Source organism: Pelodiscus sinensis, chromosome 11, assembly GCF_052426305.1.
Source record: "Pelodiscus sinensis isolate ZL-2025 chromosome 11, ASM5242630v1, whole genome shotgun sequence".
NCBI lineage: Eukaryota > Metazoa > Chordata > Testudines > Trionychidae > Pelodiscus > Pelodiscus sinensis.
In genome coordinates this window covers 5,298,083-5,320,276 of record NC_143062.1, presented here as the reverse complement: position 1 = coordinate 5,320,276, position 22,194 = coordinate 5,298,083, and the positions used below count along the sequence as shown (strand labels likewise).

General features: G+C 48.3%; 1 protein-coding gene across 9 annotated transcripts in view; it reads left to right on the top strand.

The window, feature by feature from the left end:
* Positions 1 to 9,554: 9,554 nt before the first annotated feature.
* ATG7 (autophagy related 7) overlaps positions 9,555 to 22,194 on the top strand; it is a 193,603-nt gene continuing 180,963 nt past the window's right edge. Inside the window, exons 1-4 of one of the 9 annotated variants that reach the window (XM_075939620.2) lie at positions 9,555 to 9,789; positions 10,437 to 10,623; positions 10,885 to 10,939; positions 16,055 to 16,172. In XM_075939620.2, coding sequence (XP_075795735.1) covers positions 10,455 to 10,623; positions 10,885 to 10,939; positions 16,055 to 16,172 — 342 coding nt within the window. In that variant the 5' untranslated portion in view covers positions 9,555 to 9,789; positions 10,437 to 10,454. The other 8 variants (XM_075939619.2, XM_075939621.2, XM_006117612.5 and 5 more) reach the window with 8 other exon arrangements.

The following is a 22,194-nucleotide window of genomic DNA, read 5'->3' as shown; positions in this document are numbered from 1 at the left end:
AAAGTCCCAGTCACTTTAGCCTCTCCTCATATGGGACCTGTTCCAAATCCCTGATCCTTTTAGTTGCCCTTTTCGGAACCCTTTCTGAGGCCAAAATATCTTTTCTGAGGTGAGGAGATCACATCTGTACACAGTACTGAAGATATAGCGTACCATAGTTTGATACTTCCCCTCCTCCTTCTTCCCCTGGGTTCCCCCTTCCAGCTCCCTCCTCCCAGGTTTCCTCCTCCCCTCTCCCACCCTCTCTCTTCTCCTCTCCCACCTCCTTTTCCCAGTCTCCCCAAAGGTTAATCCTCCCACCCCGCAGTTTTGTTAAATAAAGAGAGTTTCTATTTTTGAACACACATGTCCTTTATTTTTTACATCAGGAAGGGGGGCTAGAGAGGGGTAAGTGGAAGGAGGTGAGGGAGGAATGGGGTACGAGCCCCCAATGGGGAGGACTAGGGTGGCTCTGCAGGCTCCTCGGGGTGGAAGCTCTCCTGCAGCCCCCCAATTGACCCCCCAGATGGCAGCCTGCAGCAAGTGCAGCCGGGCTGATGGCCGAGTGCTGTGATGTGCTGAGTGTGGGCACTCAGGGCTCTCCAAGACAGGACTGCTTTGCTGTCCCTCATCGAGGTAGACAAGCAAGCGGGGAACCCTGAAACCTGTCTGTCCAGGGTGGGGGTCGGGTCCCTTTAAGCACAGCCCTCGGCTAGCCTGAGGCAGCAGCTCCACGCTCTAAGTCCTAACCTGATGCCCTGCCGGCACTGCTTCCGGCCAGCCTTAACTTTGGTTCAGGGTCCACTCACTGTGGACATGCTAGTTTGAATTAGCAAAATGCTAATTCGAACTAGTTTTTCAAATTAACTAATTTGAATTAAGTTACTTCGAATTAGTGCTGTAGTGTAGACATACCCTAAGGTACTGCTAGACTATTTGTTGTTTACGTTTTTCAAAAAAAGAGTCAGTGAGCAGGCCAAAGCAACTGATTCTTTTTAAACTCATATTTTTTAGGCCAATGGTGATTTGTATGTATTCTAGCCCATGGTTTTCAGCCTCTTGAAGCTGGCAATAAATAACAATAGCAATCAAACCGTATTAGCACTTGTTATGTATAGAAATGACCACTCTTGAATACATTCACAGAACAATTTGAAGAAAGCTTGCATTTTTCACTATGTACGCCATACCAACTGTTTGGGATAAACAAAGGGACCTAGATCCTCTATGATATTTAGCCTTCTACCTTCCACTGAAATCAATGGGAGTTAAATGTAAATACCTTTGAGGACCTAGGTCATGGTGCTTGCCTCCAAGACCGCAGTCTGGCACATTTCATAAACACCAAACTCACAAATATTTCATCATCAAGTTATTGGTAACAAGTCTGTTCTTTAACAGGTTTTCATCACAGCAGACACCACTGTTCTCAAATAGGGTTGTTGTAATACACAGAAACTACAATCGTTTAACAGATACATATGCATAATAGGTGAGTTTCTATTATACTTCCTGGATCTTTAAAGGTGACCAATCACATTTTTACTCCCTGATGTCATAAGGCAAATATTAAAACTGGAGTTGTGGTCTCTCACTTCCCACAAAAGATAGCTTTAATAAAATAACAATAATGGAACAAAAACTCATGAATGTGTGATCCAAAGGAATCAATACTTAGTTCAGTGAAGAAATTCTGCCATTCTAAAATATTCCTTTCCAGAGAAATATCAGGTAATTTACATAAAAAGGCCAATACTTTACCATTGAAACCTCATCACAGTTGTGTGAGTCATTAAGTATGCACAACTCATGGCCACCATCTGAAGTTATATAATCACAAAGCAGCCACTTGTCCATGTACTTAAAGAATATCCCTTCTCTATCCGATACAGTACATCATAGAACCATAGCACTGGACAAGACCTCAGAAGGTCATCAAGTCCAGCCCCCTGCTCTAGGCAGGACCAATCCCAACTAAATCAACCCAGCCAGGGCTTTGTCAAGCAGAGACTTAAACACCGCTAGGGATGGAGACTCCACTACCTCCCTAGGTAACCCATTCCAGTGATTCACCACCCCCCTAGTGAAATAGTTTTTCCTAATATCCAACCTGGACCTCTCCCACCACAACTTGAGACCATTGTTCCTTGTTCTGCCATCTGTCACTATTGACAACGGCCTTTCTCCATCCTCTTTGGAACCTCCCTTCAGGAAGTTGAAGGCTGCTCTCAAATCCCCCCTCACTCTTCGCTTCTGCAGACTAAACAGACCCAACTCCCTCAGCCTCTCATAGGTCATATGCTCCAGCCCCCTAATCATTTTGGTTGACCTCCACTCCCTCTCTAATGCACCCACATCCTTTTTGTAGTGGGGAGCCCAGAACTGGACACAATATTCCAGATGTGGCCCCACCAGAGCCAAATAAAGGGGAATAATGACATCTCTGAATCTGCTGGCAATGCTCCTCTAAATGTCATTAGCCTACATCATTAGGCTACATCACTTGTAGCCTTCTTGGCTACAAGGTCACACTGTTGACTCATATCCAGCTTCTCGTCCTCTGTAACCCCCAGGTCCTTTTCTGCAGAACTACTACTTAGCTGGTTGGTCCCCAGCCTGTAACAATGCTTGGGATTCTTCCATCCCAAGAGCAGGACTCTGCACTTGTCCTTGTTGAACCTCATCAGATTTCTTGTGGCCCAAGCCTCCAATTTGTCTAAGTCACTCTGAACCCTATCTCTGCCCTCAAGCGTATCCACCTCTCCCCATAGCTTAGTGTCATCTGCAAACTTGATGAGGGTGCAATCCATCCCCGCATCCAGGTCAGTAATAAAGATATTGAACAAACCCGGTCCTAGAACCAAACCTTGGGGCACTCCGCTAGAAACCGACGGCCATCCTGACATCAAGCCGTTGATCACTACCCGCTGGGCCCGGCCTTCTAGCCAGCTTTCTATCCATCTTACCGTCCATTTATCCAATCCACATTCCCTTAACTTGCTGGCAAGAATATTGTGGGAGACCGTATCAAAAGCCTTGCTAAAATCAAGGTAGGTCACATCCACTGACTTTCCCATGTCCACAGAGCCAGTTACCTCATCATAGAAGCTAATCAGATTGGTCAGGCATAACTTGCCCTTTGTGAATCCATGTTGACTAATCCTGATCACTTTCCCCTCCTCCAAGTGCTTCAAAATGGATTCCTTGAGAATCCCCTCCATGATTTTTCTGGTGACTGAGGTAAGTTTCCACTTTTTGTAAGCTTCCTTTTTGTGCTTAAGTTCACCAAGGATTTCTCCCATAAGCCAATCCAGTCTCCTACCATGTTTGCCTCTCTTGCTGCGCATCGGGATGGTTTCTTTCTGTGCCTTCAATAAGGCTTCTTTAAAATACTGCCAGCTGTCCTGGACTCCTTTCCCCTTCATGTTTGCATCCCAGGGGATTCTGCCCATCAGGTCTCTGAGGGAGTCAAAATCTGCTTTTTTGAAGTCCAAGGTGTGTATTTTACTTCTCTCTTTTCTTCCTTTGGTCAGGATCCTGAAATCTACCATCTCATGATCACTGCTTCCCAGGTTATCACCCACCTCTGCTTCCCCTATTAGTTCCTCCCTGTTTGTGAGCAGCAAGTCAAGCTACGCGTGACCCCTGGTCGGTTGTACCAAGAAGTTATCCCCAACATTCTGTAAAAACTTCCTGGATTGTCTGTGTACAGCTGTACTGGTCTCCCAACAGATGTTAGGGTGATTAAAGTCCCCCATGAGAACCAGGGTCTGTGATCTGGAAGCTTCTCTCAGTTGTCCAAAGAAAGCCTCATCTACCTCATCCACCTGATTCGGTGGCCTGTAGTAGACATCAACCACAACATCACTGCTGTTGTTTGCACCTCTAAACTTAACCCATAGACTCTCAACAGGTTTTTCTCCTTTCATATACTGGAGTTCTGAGCAATCATAGTGCTCTCTTACGTATAGTGCAACTCCTCCTCCTTTTCTCCCCTGCCTGTTCTTCCTGAACAGTCTATACCCTTCCATGACAGTGCTCCAGTCATGCGAGTCATCCCACCAAGTCTCTGTTATCCCAAATTAAATCATATTTTTTGGACTGAGTCAGGGCCTCCAGTTCTCCCTGTTTGTTGCCCAGGCTTCTCGCATTAGTGTACAAACATCTCAGGTAACCAGTTGATCACCCTATCTTCTCCATTCACATCAGGGGTCCTCCTTTCTTGCTCGTTCCTCTTAGCATTTCTTTTCCTGGTATCCAACTTTGCCACTCCCCTCAGGGTTTTGGTCACCGTCCTCCAACGAACCTAGTTTAAAGCCCTCCTCACTAGGTTTGCAAGCCTGCCCGCGAAGATGCTCCTTCCTCTCTTGGTTAGGTGGATCCCATCTCTTCCTAACAATCCTTGTGCCTGGAACAGAGTCCCATGGTCGAAGAAACCGAAGCCCTCTCTGCGACACCACCTGCGCAACCATGCATTTACTTCCCCAATTCGACGATCTCTGCCCAGTCCTTTCCCTTCAACAGAGAGGATGGACGAGAACACCACTTGCGCTCTGAATTCTTTGATCCTTCTTCCCAGCGCTACATAATCAGCAGTAACCCGCTCAAGGTCATTCTTGGCTGTATCGTTAGTTCCCACGTGGAGAAGCAGGAAGGGGTAGCGATCTGAAGGTTTGATCAGTTTGGTAAGCCTCTCGGTCACATCCTGAATGCGAGCTCCTGGTAAGCAGCACACCTCTTGAGATACCAGGTCCGAACGGCAGGTTGCCCACCCCGATTCACTTCACCATGCCCAGCCTCCCTTTCCCCTGCCACCCATTTCCCTGAATTCCCTGCCCCCAAGGCATCCTCACCCCAGCCCTACTCCTAGGGGCACCCTGTCCCCATCTCCCTGAACCCTTCAGCCACTCTGCTCTCCAGCTTTATCCCCAATACTCCCTGCCCCCATATCTCTACTCCTGGCCAGACAGCCTACCCCAAAACCCTTCTGGCCATACAATCTCCCTTCCTAGCCAGAGACCCTTCCCCCAGCCTCCTCCTGCACCCTCCCCCCTGGCCAGACACCTACCCCTACCCTGCTCCTGCATCGGACATTGCTCCTTGCACTTTCCCTCCTGGCCACACACTGTACTCTCCCTTGCTTTTGCTCACTCTCCCAGCCAGAAACCTACTTCTAGCCTGCTTCTGCACCCCACCTCCCTCCCTGATCCTGTACCCCATCCCTATCCCACTTAGTGGCAGTCCTTCCCCGTACACTGAACCCCTCCTTTTTGTCCCCACCCCAAAGCCTAAGGGAGTCCATAAAATCCACTAACTCTGGAACTCCAGAAAAGTAAATCTGGCCTATGGAAAGCCCTAAACTTCAGTCCTCTCTGTCCCTTTCCCTCACCCTTTGGGACTGAAGCACCAGAAGAGTGAGGTGTCTCAGCTGGGGACCACATCAGTGAGAACTAGGGATTTTGGGGTTTTTTGCTTCTCACTTGTGTGGTCCACAACTGATTTTTCTGTGGGTCAGTGGCCCCAACACAAAAAACATTCCCTGCACCTGCCATAAATAAAGAAAACATTGACACTTTTTGCGTTGGACATCCATTAATATTTTACTTTATTTAAAATAAAGTTATATAAACTAGCATAAGATTAAAAAACTTCATCTGTTTAATAATTTAAATTAAACCGTTCTCCCCAGCTGTGGCACTAGCGAAATGCCTCAGGCATAATTATGTAATTAATGGTGAGTTTCCATTAGAAACTGATGGTCCACAGAAAGGTTTAGATTGAGCCAGGTGGTCCATGGGCCAAAAAGTTTGAGAACCACTGAGCTAGAGGGCAGAGATCGGGTCCAGAGTGAGCTAGACAAATTGGAGGATTGGGCCAAAAGAAATCTGATGAATTTCAAAAAGGACAAGTGTAGAGTCCTGTACTTGGGACGGAAGAATCCCAAGCATTGTTACAGGCTGGGGACTGCCTGCTAAGCAGCAATTCTGCAGAAAAGGACCTGGGGATTACAGTGGATGAGAAATTAGATATGAGTCAACAACGTGCCCTCTAGCCAAGAAGGCTAATAGCATGTTTCAGTACATCAGTGGTCCCCAACGCGGGCGCCATGGTGCCCACCGGGCCATTTCTCTGTGCCCACCAAGTGAACGGGGCTGACCCCGCTCCCGAGCGCACAGTGCATGGGCGGTGCCGGCCCCCTGGGTGCACAGCGTGTGGGCAGCATCGGCCCCAGGCACACAGCACATGGGCAGCCCTGTCCCCAGATGCGCAGTGTTTGGGTGGCCCTGCCCCTGGGTGTGCAGTGCAAGGGCTGTGCCAGCCCCGGGCACGTGGTACAGGGGCGATCCCGGCTGCAGGCATGCAGCACAGGAGCAGCGCCGGCCCCGGGCGCATAGCACATGGGCTGTGCTGGTCCCGCCTGTGGGTGCACAGCATAAGAGCTGTGCCGGCCCCGGGCGCGCAGCATACTGGTGGTGCCCGCTCCTTGGCGCACAGCACAGGGGTGGCACTGGCCCTGGGCATGCAGCACAGGAGTGGCGCTGGCCCTGGGAATGCAGCACACAGGCGGAGGCAGCCCCGCCCTTGGGCATGCGGCACATGGGCTGTTCCGGTCCCGGCGCATGGCATATGGGCAGCTCCACCCCTGGGCGTGCGGCACAGCAGCGGTGCTGGCACTGGCGCTGGCCCTGGGAGTGCAGTGCATGGGTGGCGCCAGCACCGGGTGCGCGCCGTATGGGTGGCCCTGCCCCCAGGCAAGTGCATGGCCCCGCCCCCGGGTGCGTGTGTGGCTCCGCCCCCGGGTGCCCAGCATGTGAGTAGCCCCACCCCCAGTTGGGGACTACTGCAGTACATCAATAGGAGTATTGCCAGCATTTCTAGGGAAGTGATTATTTCCCTTTATTTGGCACTGGTGAGGCCACATCTGGAGTATTATGTCCTATTCTGGGGCCCTCATTACAGAAAGGATGTGGATGCTTTTGAGAGAGTCCAGTGAAGGGTATCAGAATGTATTAGGGGTCTGGAGGTCATGATTTACGAGGAGAGACTGAGGGATTTGGGCTTATTTAGTCTACAGAAGAGAAGAATGAGAGGGGAATTAATAGCTGCCTTCAACTACCTGAAGGGGTGTTCCAAAGAGGATGGAGAGAGGCTGTTCTCAGTGGTGACAGATGACAGAATGAGGAGTAAGTCTCAATTTGCAATGGGGAAGGTCTAGGTTGGATATTAGGAAACACTATTTCACTAGGAGGGTGGTGGCGCACTGGAATGAGTTACCTAGGCAGGTGCTGGAATCTCCATCCCTAGAGGTTTTTGAGTCCTGGCTTTACAAAGCTGTGCCCAGGATGACTTAGTTGAGATTTGTCCTGCTTTTAGCAGGGGGATGGACTTGATAACTTCTTGAGGTTTCTTCCAATCGTATAATTCTATGATAGATCAAGCATGGTCAAACTGTGGCTTTTTTACAATTAAAATGCAGCTCACAGAACCATGCCCCGCATACACCTCCCCATTCTCTACCTACAAGACAGGGTAGGAGGAGGAACTTAAGCTTCTGCCCTGTGGCAGAGTGATGGAGCTACAAACTTCTGCCTTGTAGTGGGGTGGTGAGACTAAAAGCTTCTGCCTTACAGGGAGGAGATTATAAGGGCCTTCGCTATCCAGAAGTGGGAGGGCAGAAGCCCCATGCTCCAACCGATGCCACTTTACAGGGCAGAGTATGTATGGCTTGTGGTTCTTGAACTTCTGAAGGTTATTGTATGTGGCTTGGAGAGTCAGTAGGTTTGGCTTATCCTGGTCCAGATAGGTAAGACAGGCAACGGGTGAGAAGGAAAAAATAAGTAGAGAGGTATAAAAAAATAAGTAGAGAGGTAGAGTGGCTTGTATAAAGACCCACATGTCACTGGTAGATGTGAGAACAGAACTACACAACACAGGGCAGAATCTTATTGTCCTTTCAGAAAAAAGGAAGGACAGCTTTTCTCTTCAGCAAATCATCATAGCCTGCCAGTGAAAGTGCCACCATGTGACAAAAAGATGCTGGAGGTCAGTGTTCCCTTTAAGCTGTGTGGCAGCACAGCTTCACAGGTGATTAATCAGCCTCGCCCAGTCAGAGGCTCAGGACTCGATGGGAGTTGACTGACTGGGCGAGGCTGATTAATCGCCTGTGAAGCTGTGTTGCCACACAGTTTAGAGCAGCGGTCTCCAACTTTTTTATACCCAAGATCACTTTTTAAATGTCGGGACAAGCCAAGAACTACCCCATCCCTTCCCCAAGACTCCAGCCCTTCCTTGAGGGCCTGCCCTCTCTGCTCCCCTAAAGGAGTGAGTAATATATTGCATCAACAGAAGCTTCTGCAAGACAGAACTCTAAATCTTCAAAAGAAAAAAAATCCACAGCCTCTCAAGACCTTGTAATATATTTCTGGAATATGAAGAATTAGGTTAGCGTAGAGAATGGAAATAAATTCCTGTAGCAAGTCTCAGTACACAAAACTTGACTGAATTAATAGCATTTCCATGGTATGCCAAATTTTGACCTCCGAACCTTTTCTAATGACAGTATATCTTTTTTGAGATGAGGAGACTGCATCTGTACGCAGTATTCCAGATGTGGGTGTATCATGGATTTTTTATAAGGGCAATAAGATATTCTCCGTCTTATTCTCTATCCCTTTTTTAATAATTCTTAACATCCTGTTTGCTTTTTTGACTGCCGCTGCACACTGCATGGATGTCTTCAGAGAACTATCCACGATGATCTCTTTCCTGATTAGTTGTAGCTAAATTAGCCCCCATCATATTATATGTATAGTTGGGGTTATTTTTTCCAATGTGCATTAGTTTACATTTATCCACATTAAATTTCATTTGCCATTTTGTTGCCCAGTCACTTAGTTTGGTGACATCTTTTTGAAGTTCTTCACAGTCTGCTCTGGTCTTAACTATCTTGAGCAGTTTAGTATCATCTGCAAACTGCCACCTCAGGGTATGTCTACACTACCACCCTAGTTCGAACTAGGGTGATAATGTAGGCAACCGGAGTTGCAAATGAAGCCCGGGATTTGAATTTCCCGGGCTTCATTTGCATATTGCCGGGCGCCACCATTTTTAAATGTCCGCTAGAGCGGACTCCGTGCCCCGTGGCTACACGCAGCACGGACTAGGTAGTTTGGATTAGGCTTCCTATTCCCCGAGGAGTAATGGTAGTTCGGAATAGGAAGCCTAATCCGAACTACCTAGTCCGTGCCGCGTGTAGCTGCGGGGCACGGAGTCCACACTAGCGGACATTTAAAAATGGCGTCAAATAGTGGAAGAAAATAGCCACAACCATATATGTTAGTCTGGTGTAGCTGAAACAAAATACAGGACCATGTAGCACTTTAAAGACTAACACGGCTCCATTTCTATCAACAGTCAGAAGAGGTTTTGGTGCACTCAAAGCTCTCTCAGAAGGGTTATTAGGTTTTTCCGAAATGAACGTAGGCCCCCCACGTAAGTGCAAATGCTGAGCACATTAATCCAAGGTAGCGTGTTTGCCCAGCCAATTCACATCGGATTCAGCACTGGCTGCTCGGCAGGATTTCCCAGCGAGGCCGCTTGGCGCAGGGTGGCCCCCGGGGAGGCTGCGCTTGCGAGGAGCGAGCCGGCAGTGAGTCGCCTCGGCACTGTGGTGCGGCTGGAGCGTGCTTTGCCCGGTGCTTTTCGGCCTTATCCCCCCCGCCCCTCTCCAGCGGCTGCCCCCATCGCAGCAAGTCCTGGGAGCAGCAGAAGCAAATGGAGGCGAGGGGGCTGCTCCGCTGCGGACATTTGGTACCTAAAATGGCGCCCGAGCTCGGCTGGGGCGGCCAGGCGGTGGGAATGGTGTCCGACCCGGCGAGGGAGCGGGGCGGAGCCGGGCAGGAGGGGGCCGCGGAAGGTGTCGGCCGGGGGTGGAGCCGGGCCGGAGGCGGAGCGCTCGGAGGGGCAGGCGGTGCGGGGGCTGGTGGCGGCCCGCGGCTGAGGTGAACAGGGCTGGGAGGCGGAGCCGGGAGCGGTGGGGCGAGGGGAGTGTGATTCCGCTGTGGCGCCCGCAGGGGGTCCCGTAGCCCCTTCCCCGAGGCCGGCCCTGGCTGCGGGGCCGCGCGTGGTCTGAGGGCCGCCTTGGCCGCGCGCCTGTCAGCGTGAGCCGTTGCTTCCCCTCAGCACGCGGAAGAAAACACGTCCCCGAAGAAGCGCGAACTGACATCGCGGGAGGGGCGCGGGCGCACAACCCTTCCGCAAAGTCAGTTCCCGCGTCGTGCGTGTAGCGCGAGCGGGGCCCGTGCGCTAAACGGGCGGCGCTGGTTTGGAAGAGACGTTGAGCGGCGGTGCGAATAAAAATACCGTTAAAAGAGCCCTCCAACGGCAGCCCCTCCCCCCCCGTCAGTGGCTGGCAGCAATGAGTCGTGTCCTAGCACTTGTGTGTCTCTTTTTAACAGCGCTGCTAGAATAAAGGGATGGCCAGTGAGACCTGCGCTCCCCGGGAGCCTCCAATCCCACAGCTGCAGTTCGCTCCCTTCGCTAGTGCCTTGGACGTGGGGTTCTGGCATGAGCTGACACAGAAGAAACTCAATGAGTATAGACTAGATGAGACTCCCAAAAGTATCAAAGGCTACTATTATAATGGTAGGTGGAAACGGAACTGAAACTGTCTTTTAATTATATTTCTGTTCCATGCACAAAATATTCCCCACCCATAAGAGGGATAGAAAAAAAACGGGAGTTGTTTATTGGATATATAATGTGTAACTATATAGGAAACAGATTCGTATCCTAGTCATATATGCTTCAAGGTGAGGATTAGTCCCTTGATTCTGGAAACTATCTTTGTTTTTATTGTGACACAGATGCTGCTGCTGTTATTTAAAATAAACTGTTTTTATCCAGGTGATCCTTTTGGTCTGCCAGCTCGTTTAACATTGGAGTTTAGTGCCTTTGATGTGTAAGTATCTTATGTGATTTTGAAGTTTTTTTTTTAAAAAAAAGGTGCATAATAATATAGTTACATTTAATGATAGTCACTTATGAATATGCGTGGCGTGCATCTTCTAAAGCGTTAGCAGAATTTAATGAGAGTCTTCTCACATTTTGAAATCTCAATGTGATTTTCATAATTGCCCTCACTGGGGATTTTAAATTTTGATTAATTAAATAATCAATTGGTCAATGGCATATCCGTTGACTATTTGATTAGTCGATAAGGGCTAGCACATTCTGCCTTTGAAATACCACGTGGAGCCCAGGGTCTGTGGGGGACGCCCCTGTGCTCCACGTGGCATTCCAACCTTGAAATGTACAAGAGTGCCTGCTGGGGCTATTGTACATTTCAAAGTGGAAGCGGTGCATGGCTCTTCCCCCTCCCCCCCCCGCTGACCCCAGGTTCCATGGGGCGCTCTGCTTTGAAATGTACAAGAGCCCCAGTGGGGACTCTTGTACATTTCATAGTTGGAGCTCTGTGTCCCTGCCCCCTCCCATGGAGGTGGTGGGAACCAACTTTTAAGCTGGCTCCCCCAGCAACCCCTCCTTTATCCCCCTCTTGCTGCCTCTTTGTGATAGAGGCAGCAAGGAGGAGAAGCAACTAGTCCACTAGGCTGTGTCTAGACTGGCAAGTTTTTCTGCAAAATCATCTGCTTTCCGGAAAAACTTGCCAGCTGTCTACACTGGCCGCTTGAATTTCCGCAAAAGCACTGACGATCTCATGTAAGATCTTTTCCGAAAATGCTTTTAATGGAAAAGTTTTCTGTTTAAAAGCATTTCCGGAAAATCATGCCAGTGTAGATGTAGCCCTAGTGTGTTGACTATCCCATAAGCTTTTGATGGTCTGGTAGCACTTCATAGACTAACAAAGCATGTAGATGGTATCATGAGCTTGTGTAGGCACAGCCCACTTCTTCAGATGACTGGAGTTACGATTAGGGGATAAGGAAACTCAAAATAAATAGGAGAAGGGATGGGGAGGGGGAAAGATGTTCTGTCGCCCACCCCCCTACCTCTATGCATAAGGTATCAGGAGAAAGGGTGCTAAACCTGAGTAGATAAAGATCAAAGTCAGTGGATGGATAAGGCAGGAAGGATACCATTCAGAAAGTAAAATAGTGATAGAAATGTAGCCGTGTTAGTCTGGGGTAGCTGAAGCAAAATGCAGGACAATGTAGCACTTTAAAGACTAACAAGATGGTTTATTAGATGATGAGCTTTCGTGGGCCAGACCCACTTCCTCAGATCAAATAGTGGAAGAAAGTAGTCACAACCATATATACCAAAGGATACAATTAAAAAAATGAACACATATGAAAAGGACAAATCACATTGCAGAACAGGAGAGGGATGCGGGGGGGGGGGGGGGAGGAAGGAAGGTAAGTGTCTCTGAATTGATGATATTAGAGGTGGGGAGAGTGGGATGTTTGTGAGTTAATGGTATTAGAGGTGATAATTGGGGAAACTATCTTGGTAATGGGTGAGATAGTTCAAATGTTTGTTCAGTCCTTTTTGGAAAGTGTCGAATTTTAACATGAATGACAGTTCAGAGGATTCCCTTTCAAGTGCAGATGTAAAAGGTCTTTGTAGCAGAATGCAGGTGGTTAAGTCATTGAGAGAGTGTCCTTTCTGGTTAAAATGGCAAGAAACTGTTTTTTCTTTGTGATCTTGTCTGATATCTGTTTTGTGGGCATTAATCCTTTGGCGAAGTGTCTGAGACGTTTGTCCAATGTACATAGCAGACGGACACTTTCGGCACATGATAGCATAGATTATATTTCTGGATGCGCAGGAATATGTGTTCTTGATCTTATAACTCACTTGGTTAGGTCCAATAATGGTATCAGCAGAATGAATATGTGGAGAAAGCTGGCAACGGGGTTTGTTGCAAGGGAAGGTACCAGGGTTGGTATTAGTGTGGTATGTCCTGTGGTGGTTGGTAAGAATCATCTTGAGGTTAGGTGGTTGTCTATAGGAGACTATGGGTCTGTCTCCCAGAGCCTCTTGGAGTATGGTATCCTGTTCCAGTATAGGCTGTAGTTTATTGATAATGTGTTGGACAGGTTTAAGTTGGGGGTTGTACGTGATGAGAAGTGGTGTTCTATTGTTGGTTTTCTTGGGTCTGTCTTGAAGTAGATGATTTCTAGGTATTCGTCTGGCTCTTTCAATTTGCTTTTTTATTTCTCTGGGTGGGTAGTTGAGGTTTATAAATGCTTGGTAGAGATCCTGAAGCTTCTGGTCTCTGTCAGTGGGATTAGAGCAGATGCGGTTGTATCGAAGGGCTTGGCTATAGACGATGGATCGTGTGGTGTGTTCTGGATGGGAGCTGGAAGCATGTAGGTAACTGTATGAGTCCATAATTAATTGAATTGAATTTGCATATGAATTGTAATTCCAAGATTTCCTGTGGATTTGACTTGAGGAACTGGCCTGTGAAAAGACCGCCACCTTCAGATCTGTGAGATTATGGTTAGGTAATCAGAAATGTTCTGTCACTGGCTTCTGAGTATTTTCTTTACGTATATCTGATTTGTATCCATTGATTCTTTCACGTAGAGAACATCTAGTTTGACCAATATATATAGTAGAGGGGAACTGTTGGCATTTGATGGTGTAGATCAAATTACTAGATGAGCAGTCAAGTGACCCTTTGATTTTGTGGCTAGTGTTGTTTGCTCCAGTGATGAATTCGTCAGTATAAATATGTGGGCAGAATTGGCGTCTTTTCTGGTTGCAGGGCCGGATTCCTGGAGGCTTATGATGTGGTTGTGTGGCATGGTTATCAGAAAGAATACGTTTCAGGTTAGAGGGTTGTTTGTAAGCAAGAATAAGTTTTTCTATCAAGGCCTCAGAGTGAGGGATAATTTCCCAGGATGGGTTGTAGATTGTGTATAATGTGTTGGAGGGGTCTGAGTTGTGGACCGTAAGTAATAACAAGAGGAGTTCTGTTATTTTCTCTTTTGGGTCTGTCTTGAAGTAGTTCATGTCTGGGTACTTTTTTTGGCTCTGTCAATTTGTTTTTTCACTTCCCCAGGTGGGTATCTCAGATTTATGAATGCTCTGTAAAGATCATGTAGGTGATTGTCTCTGTCTGTGGGGTTGGAGCAAGTCCGGTTGTATCGTAGGGCTTGGCTGTATACAATCGACTGAAAATGTGTATGGGATGGGAGCTGGAAGCATGAAGATAAGTGTAGCTGTCTGTGGGTTTACGATATAGGGTGGTTGACAGTTGTCCATTATTTAACTTTACTGTAGTGTCCAGGAAGTGGATTTCCCTTGTGGACTGGTCCAGGCTGAGATTGATAGTGGGGTGGATGTTGTTGAAATCCTGGTGGAATTCTTCAAGAGTCTCTTGACCATGTGTCCATATGATGATATCATCAATGTAGTGTAAGTAAAGAAGGGATGTTAGGGGGCAAGAGCTGAGGAAATGTTGTTCAAGGTCAGCCATAAAAATGTTGGCATATTGTGGTGCCATGCATGTGCCCATGGCTGTGCCGCTGACTTGGAGATAGAAATTATTTCTCAGTTGGAAGTAGTTGTGGGTGAGGACAAAATCGCAGAGTTCTGTAATCAGGTGTGCAGTGTTGTTATCGGGCATGGTGTTCCTGATGGCCTGTAATCCGTCTTCATGTGGAATGTTGGTGTATTGTAGAGGGCTTCTACATCCATGGTATCCAGAATGGTATTTTCAGGGAGATTATTGATGTTTTGGAGTTTCCTCAGGAAGTCAGTGGTATCGCGGAGATAGCTGGGAGTGTTGGTGGCATAGGGTCTGAGGAGGGAGTCGATATAGCCAGATAATCCTGCGGTGAGTGTGCCAATGCTGGAGATGATGGGTCATCCGGGATTACCAGGTTTGTGTATTTTGGGTAGTAGATAGACAGTTGTGGATTAGGAGGAGTGTTATTGTAGATTTGGTTCTGAGTAGCATCAGGACCATAAGCTTTTGCTTATCAGATAGTTGATTAGTCGCTTACATCCCTAGCTCTCACTAATGACTTTGAAATTATTTGCTTGTGGCCTCTCTTAAATGCCAGTCGTCGTCCCTCTCCCCCTCCAGAACTGGCCCCCGCTTCTCCCCTCTTTCCCTATGCACTGCTGCCTGTGTGGGAGTGTAGTCTGAAAAATGTGATTGGGGGAAAATGTATGGAGTTGACGCACAGTCGTGAAATAAAGACATTTCATTGGCCATCCTTCTCTTGGATCTTTTTCCTATTAAATAGATATTATGGATTGAATTAATCTTGCTATTCTGAGAATGTAACCATATCAACAAATATTGTGCATTTAAGTGGTTTCCTGATGGAATAACACTTTGTAAACTATTTTAATTATTATATTCTGTGTGAAGAGTATGCGTTGCGTTTTCACAAGACTGATGAAAAATGGATCAAATCACAAACCCCAGATATATGGTTTATTATAGTGCTTCATATTTTTGTTAATAAAAACCAATATACAGTTTAAGATTAGCATTCATCTAGTCACAGACCTGGTCTGTGCCTGTTATATTTTGAGTAGCTTGGAAAGAGGGGTTGCTCGCAAGCCAAAAGCTGTGACCATTTTAATATTTTCAGGCAAAATATAACTCCTTTGTTCATGCGGTCTCTAAATCCCTTCTGAATGCCTCACAGAGCTCAAATAATGTCTGCTAGATCTGAATCTTTGGAAAACCTGTTTTGTTAGATCAAAGTAAGAGACTGTCTGTCTTTGTAATCTTTGTTTAATCTTTGTGTAAAATGAAGTCTTCTCTAGCTCTTTCGTATATCCCATACCTCAGCAGCATTTGTCATTGTGTCATGAGGTATGCTATGCATTTCTAAACTTCCAGTTGATCAAATCACACTAATTACCGAATTGTCCATGAATTCAAGCACATTATTGTACTACCTGCAAACATTCTGAGTGGAACTGTCCTCAGCTTGCCTTCTGCCTCGTAATGTATATAGTCACACCTCTGCTTAGAAGTTTGCATCATTGGTGCTTAATGGGAGAATTTCCATTGGATACTATTAATCAAAGTTCTGGCAAAAAAGGCTACTATGTGATTCCAAGAGTGTCCTTGTCTTTTGTCTAGGAATGCTGCCACCCCAGCACACTGCTGTCCTGCTGTTGGAACATTATATAACACCAACACTTTTGAATCTTTCAAATCCTGTGATAAGAAATCACTATTGGAAAAAGCAGCAAATGAGGTGAGGTTAGCCATTAAATACATTTACAGAGAAAATAGGATTTGGGGAATGGAGAGTCTGTGATTGCCCACTGACCCATCTAACCCCAGTTTTGGGTTACAGTTACTTTTGGAGGAGGCAACTTGGTGTCTTCTGCTTGTTTTGATCAACTCTGAACGGCAGTGGTTTGATGATATTCAGTAATCTCAGTCCTGTCTCTCATGTATCTAATGTTAGCAATACTCTTGGACTTGCCCAGTTACTTGCATTCCGGGGAGCATTGTTTTTGTGAAACCCAGAAACCAGCTACTGCTCGCTTTTGGGTTTTCAGATTCTCATAATGCATTCTGAGGCATAAGTAATGGGATGAAGACTGAGGAGATGTAATAGTAGAGAGTTTACTCAACCTAGCCTTTCTGGGGGTACGTCTACACTACAAAGTTAATTCGAACTAACGGATGTTAGTTCGAATTAACTTTGATAGGCGCTACACTAGCGCTCCGCTACTTCGAACTTAATTCGAACTAGCGGAGCGCTTAGTTCGAACTAGGTAAACCTCATTGCATGAGGACTAAGCCTAGTTCGAACTTACTAGTTCGAATTAAGGGGTGTGTAGCCCCTTAATTCGAACTAGTGGGAGGCTAGCCCTCCTCAGCTTTCCCTGGTGGCCACTCTGGCCAATACCAGGGAAACTCTATTGCCTCCCTCCCGGCCCTGGACCCCTTAAAGGGGCACGGGCTGGCTACGATGCCCGTGCCAGGTGCAAGCCTGCCAGCACCCAACCAGCAGACCCTGCACCTGGCATGGCTCGAGCCAGCCACCCGATGCCCCCCAGCCCTCCCCCTCTTCCCGGGACCAGGCTGGTGGCTCCCGGGAGCTTGCCCAGGACCGCAAGAGGCGGGCACACACCTGCTGGTCTAGTGCGGACATCGTGGACCTCGTCCACGACCTCCACACTAGGCACAGGAAAGTGGCCATCTAGGGCAGGAGAGCTGCCAGCCTGGCCACCCAGGAGCAGGTGTGTATGAAAATCAAGGTGGTCCACTGAGACCCCCGACCCTGAGCCCTGAGCTTACAATGGCCGTACTGGGTCAGACCAAAGGTCCATCTAGCCCAGTAGCCCGTCTGCCAACAGCGGCCAACCCTAGGGATCCTGGAGGGGATGGACCGAAGACAGTGACCAAGCCATTTGTCTTGTGCCATCCCTCTCCAGCCTTCCGCAAACTTTGGCCAGGGACACCACTCCTACCTCCCTGGCTAATACCACTCCATGGACCCAACCTCCATGACTTTATCTCACTTCTCTTTAAACTCTGTTCTAGTTCTAGCCTTCACAGCATCCTGCAGCAAGGAGTTCCACAGGTTGACTCTTTGCTTTGTGAAGAACAACTTTCTGTTACTAGTTTGAAGCCTGCTACCCATTCCTTTCCTTTGGCGTCCTCTAGTCCTTCTATTATGGGAACTAATGAAGAACTTTTCTTTATGCACCCTCTCCACCCCACTCATGCTTTTATAGACCTCTATCCTATCCCCCCTCAGTCGCCTCTTTTCTAAACTGAAAAGTCCCAGTCTCTTTAGCCTCTCTTCACATGGGACCTGTTCCAAACCTCTGATCATTTTAGTTGCCCTCCCCTCTCCCACCTTCTCTCTTCCCCTCTCCCACCTCCTTTTCCCAGTCTCCCCGAGTTTTGTTCAATAAAGAGAGATTCTTTTTTTGACCACACATGTCCTTTATTTTGTACATCAGGAAGGGGGGCTAGGGAAGGGTAAGTGGAAGGAGATGAGGGAGGAATGGGGTACGAGCCCCCGATGGGGAGGACTGGGCTGGCTCTGCGGGCTTTTGGGGGTGGAAGCTCTCCTGCAGGCCCCCAATTGTCCCCTCTCTCCAGATGGCAGCCTGCGGCAAGTGCAGCCGGTCTGATGGCCAAGTGCTGTGATGTGCCGAGTGTGGGCACTCAGGGCACTCCAAGCCAGGACTGCTTTGCAAGCGGGGCACTCCTGAGAACTGTCTGTCCGGGGTGGGGGTCGGGTCCCTTTAAGCACAGCCCTCGGCTAGCCTGAGACAGCAGCTCCACGCTCTAAGTCCTCATCTGATGCCCTGCCGGCACTGCTTCCGGCCATCCTTAACCCCGGTTCAGGGTGCACTTAATGTGGACATGCTAGTTCGAATTAGCAAAATGCTAATTCGAACTAGTTTTTTAGTCTGGATCCGTTAGTTCGAATTATCTTAGTTCGAATTAACTAATTCGAACTAAATTAATTCGAATTAGCGCTGTAGTGTAGACATACCCTATGAGAGGGGAGAAGGTCCGGTTGTCTGCTCCTTGAAAATAACTTGTACAAGAAGTCACTAAATAAGGTAGGGATGTCATTGTGTAGAGCAGGGGTCGGCAACCCCTGGCATGTGTGCCACAAGCAGCATGTGCCGATTTTCCCGTGGCAGATCAGCCCTGCTCCTCCCCTCTGCTGCAGGCTGGATCACAAGCTCCTGCTTCCTGCTGGGAGGGAGGGGAGTGGGAGAGGCGTGCACGTTTCCCTTGGGCTGCTCCTGTCCAGCCTGGGCGTGCAGCTTCCAGAAGCTAAGGGGTTAACACCCCTTTTTTCCCCCCCACAGGCTTCCTGCTTCAGGAGGGGGCAGGTCTGGGCTTGCTCCAGAGAGCCAGGGCTGGGCAGTTGGTCCCATGTGGCACGCACGGTCCTGGGCTGCTCCCTGTGGGCTGTGTGCGGTGGCGGGGAGCCGCTTCCCCAGCACTCCTCTGCACCTGGCCGAGCTGGAGCCAGCCCTGGCCTCTGCCTGCCCCAGAGCTGCAGTCTGCAGGTAAAGGGCTGGTCAGGGCAGGGAAGAGACTCTATCCTTCCCCTCCTCCTGCTTTTCCTCGCTCCAGTGCTGCTGCTGACCGGTGAGTGCACTGGGGGCACAGAGATGTGGAGGTAGGAGAGAGGTGAAGGAGAATGAGGGGGCAGGAATTGTACTGAGAGGCATGGGGCAATGGTGGGCGGGATCATGAGGCTGAGGAGAGTGAGGCTGGAGCAGAGGGAAGATGTGAGGGGGGAATGCAATTTTACTTTGCAGAAGCTGCACTTTCCTTTACTCCCTGCTTCTTTGCCTCCCTCCCCAACTAGCTATTTGGCTGCATTCTCATCCTCTCACCTTTTCTGCGTTACTGCCCCAACTCCCTCCCACCCCACACCCACTCCTGCCGCCAAACTCCCTTCCAGACCCTGCCCTCCTCACCCTATCCTGCATCCCAATCCCACTCGCTGGTAGCCCTGTCCCGCACATTGAACCCCTCATTTTTGTTCCCACCTTAGAGCCTAAGAGGGTCCACAAAATCCATTAACTCTGGAATCCCAGAGAAGTAAATCTGGCCTATGAGAAGTCCTGAACCTCAGTCCTCCCTGTCCCTTCCTCTCACACTGTGGGGGCTGGAGTGCCAGAAGAGTGAGGTGTCTCAGTTGGAAGCCACATCAGTGAGGATTGGGGGGTTTTGGAGGAGATTTTTGCTTCTCACTTGTGTGGTCTCCAACTGATTTCTCTATGGGTCAGTAACCCTGAACCCGAGAGAGGTTCCCCACCCCTCCCATAAATAAAGAAAACATTGAAACCTTTTACTTTGTTTGAAATGAAGTTTGATAAACTAACACAAGAAGATTAAAAAGCTTAAATTGTTCAATAATTTAAAAAATTTAAAAAACCATTTTCCCCAGTTGCAGCACTAGCAAAACGGCTCGGGTGTAATTAACAGTGAGTTTCCATTAGCAACTGGTATTGAGCCAGGTGATCCACGGGGGGCATGGTGGAGTGAACCGCTGCCAGGAGAGTGGCACAGCCCAAGACAGGAGGGTTAAATCTTGGCACTTCCTGGTGTAGACACCTACACAATTAACAGATAAGCCGAGGCTTAGTAGTTTATCTTGTCGACTACATGCATTCTCCCCCAATCCCCGCTTGCCATCTCTGTATCACAGGCAGGAAAGATGGGTAGGGGGAGCCGGTGTCTGTGGGAAGCCAGCTTTTAAGCCAGCTCCCCGTGAGCACTGGAATGTCTGCCCCGGTGAGGGGGGTAGGCAGGAGCCATTACGTGCGACGAGCTGGCTCTCTGCCTGTGTCAGCTCCACGAACCCACCTGCCCCCCTGCCCCATGCCGCCTACAGATGTGGGGGCAGGGCAGGCAGAGGCTGGTGCTCAGGGTCTGCCTGCACCCTCCTCCCCTTGCGCTGCTGCATCTACCAGAGGCAGCAGCAGGGGGAAGGCTGAGGGGGAAGGAGGAGGGTCTGAGCACAGGCTCACCATGGACAGTGGCTGATCAGCTGTTTGTCGGCTCAGCGCGGCAGCCATGTAAATTTAAATGAAGCAGCGATTATTTAAATCGCCGCTTCATTTTCCTATGTCTGGTATCCTAATCTACATGCCTCTGGCGACATAGGCATGTAGTCTAGACGTACCCTTAGTGAGTGTCACGTGCCAACACATATGGCATCTGCAGAGGTGTAGGTCCATAAATCATTTCAGGGTCTCCTCTGTGACCTGTGGATATCATTCAGTTCAGTATCTTTCAGATGTTTGGGGGACTCCATTATGCTTTGTTTGGTGGTTTGGATGTTCTGCTGCAGTTTCATGAAGAGGAGTTTTTGGTTTTCTGCTTGTGCATTAGGTAGATTCATGGTTTGTTCAGATTCATTTCAGGGCAATCCAAAATTTGTGTGGTTGGTAGAGACTGGGGGAATGGTTAGAAGGGATGTTAAAATGCATTTATTTAGGTAAACGTGTAACCGCTGAAAATCTCAGCGGCTATATGTTTACATTCAGGGGATGCAGCTCCCTGGGAACCTAATGCATACTTATCACTTGTAAATGCTTAACAATCTTATATGAACCTCCAGTTTAAAACTATTTAGCATACAGTGATTATATATAACATTGCATATGAGTTAATCATAACATCACTCAACAAACAAGAAATGAATGTTAAAATAAATTAATTGGTTATTAGGTTTGTTTCTTACTGTGCACAACATGCCTCCTGTCTGCACTTCTAGATTTTTTTGTACTTGTGATCCTGCCACTGGGTTTTTATGATCAGTTTCAGTACCCTAGGTATCATTTTAGAGATTTAGGAGAACAGAAAAAACCTCATTGCTGCTCTGTTGGTTATGGCTCATCCGTCTGAAGAGCAGTTACTGTCGGAAAAAGTTAATAGTTATCATTTTTATGTGTAACAGCGTAAAACTTTGAAAATTTAAGCCTAGATATCTGTAGATATAGGCTCTGTCTGTCATATGGAAGACCTAATTCTGGATGAGCTCTATACTTCTGACCCTTACCTGGCAGAATGAAAATGAAATGTAAAGCCTCTGATAGTAGAACTGTCGTTTATAATTACCAAGACCTTAGCATAAAACAGTGTCTTAGGGTATGTCTACACTGCAGCACTATTTCGAATTAATTTATTTCAAATTAGTTAATTCAAAATAAACTAAATAGATTTTGTGTCTAGATGCGTTATTTCAAATTCAAAATAGCGTTTTGCTATTTCGAAATAGCGCATCCACACTGATTGGACGCTGGGTCGCATTTAAGGGCAGCTGAAACCAGTTCCAGCAGGGCATCAGTTAAGTAGTTGCTTTGTGTGGCTGCTGTCTGAGGCTATCTGAGGCTCGTGCCTGGACAGCCGGTTCTCAGCTTTCCCGCTTGCTTGCCTACCTCGCCGCGGGAGAGCAAAGCGTTTTCCTCTCCGCCTGCTTCGGTCACTCTTGTTTGGGACACCGCAGCACTCGGCACCATGGAGCCAGAGCCACCCCTGGGCACTCTGGTGTTCATGTTAAACGTCTTGCTGCAAGCCTGGCAGCAATTGCTGGAGGCTGCCTGGCACCTTCTGCTGCAGGCCAGCCCCCTGGCCCTCCATCTGCCCCCTCTGGGGGCCCTGGAGGCGCGGCACCCGGATGCCAGCGTGCCCCGCCGCATCTGGCGTCTGGACACCAGCAGTGACTGGTGGGACCACATCGTCCTGGAGCGCTGGGGAGACCAGCAGTGGACCCAGAA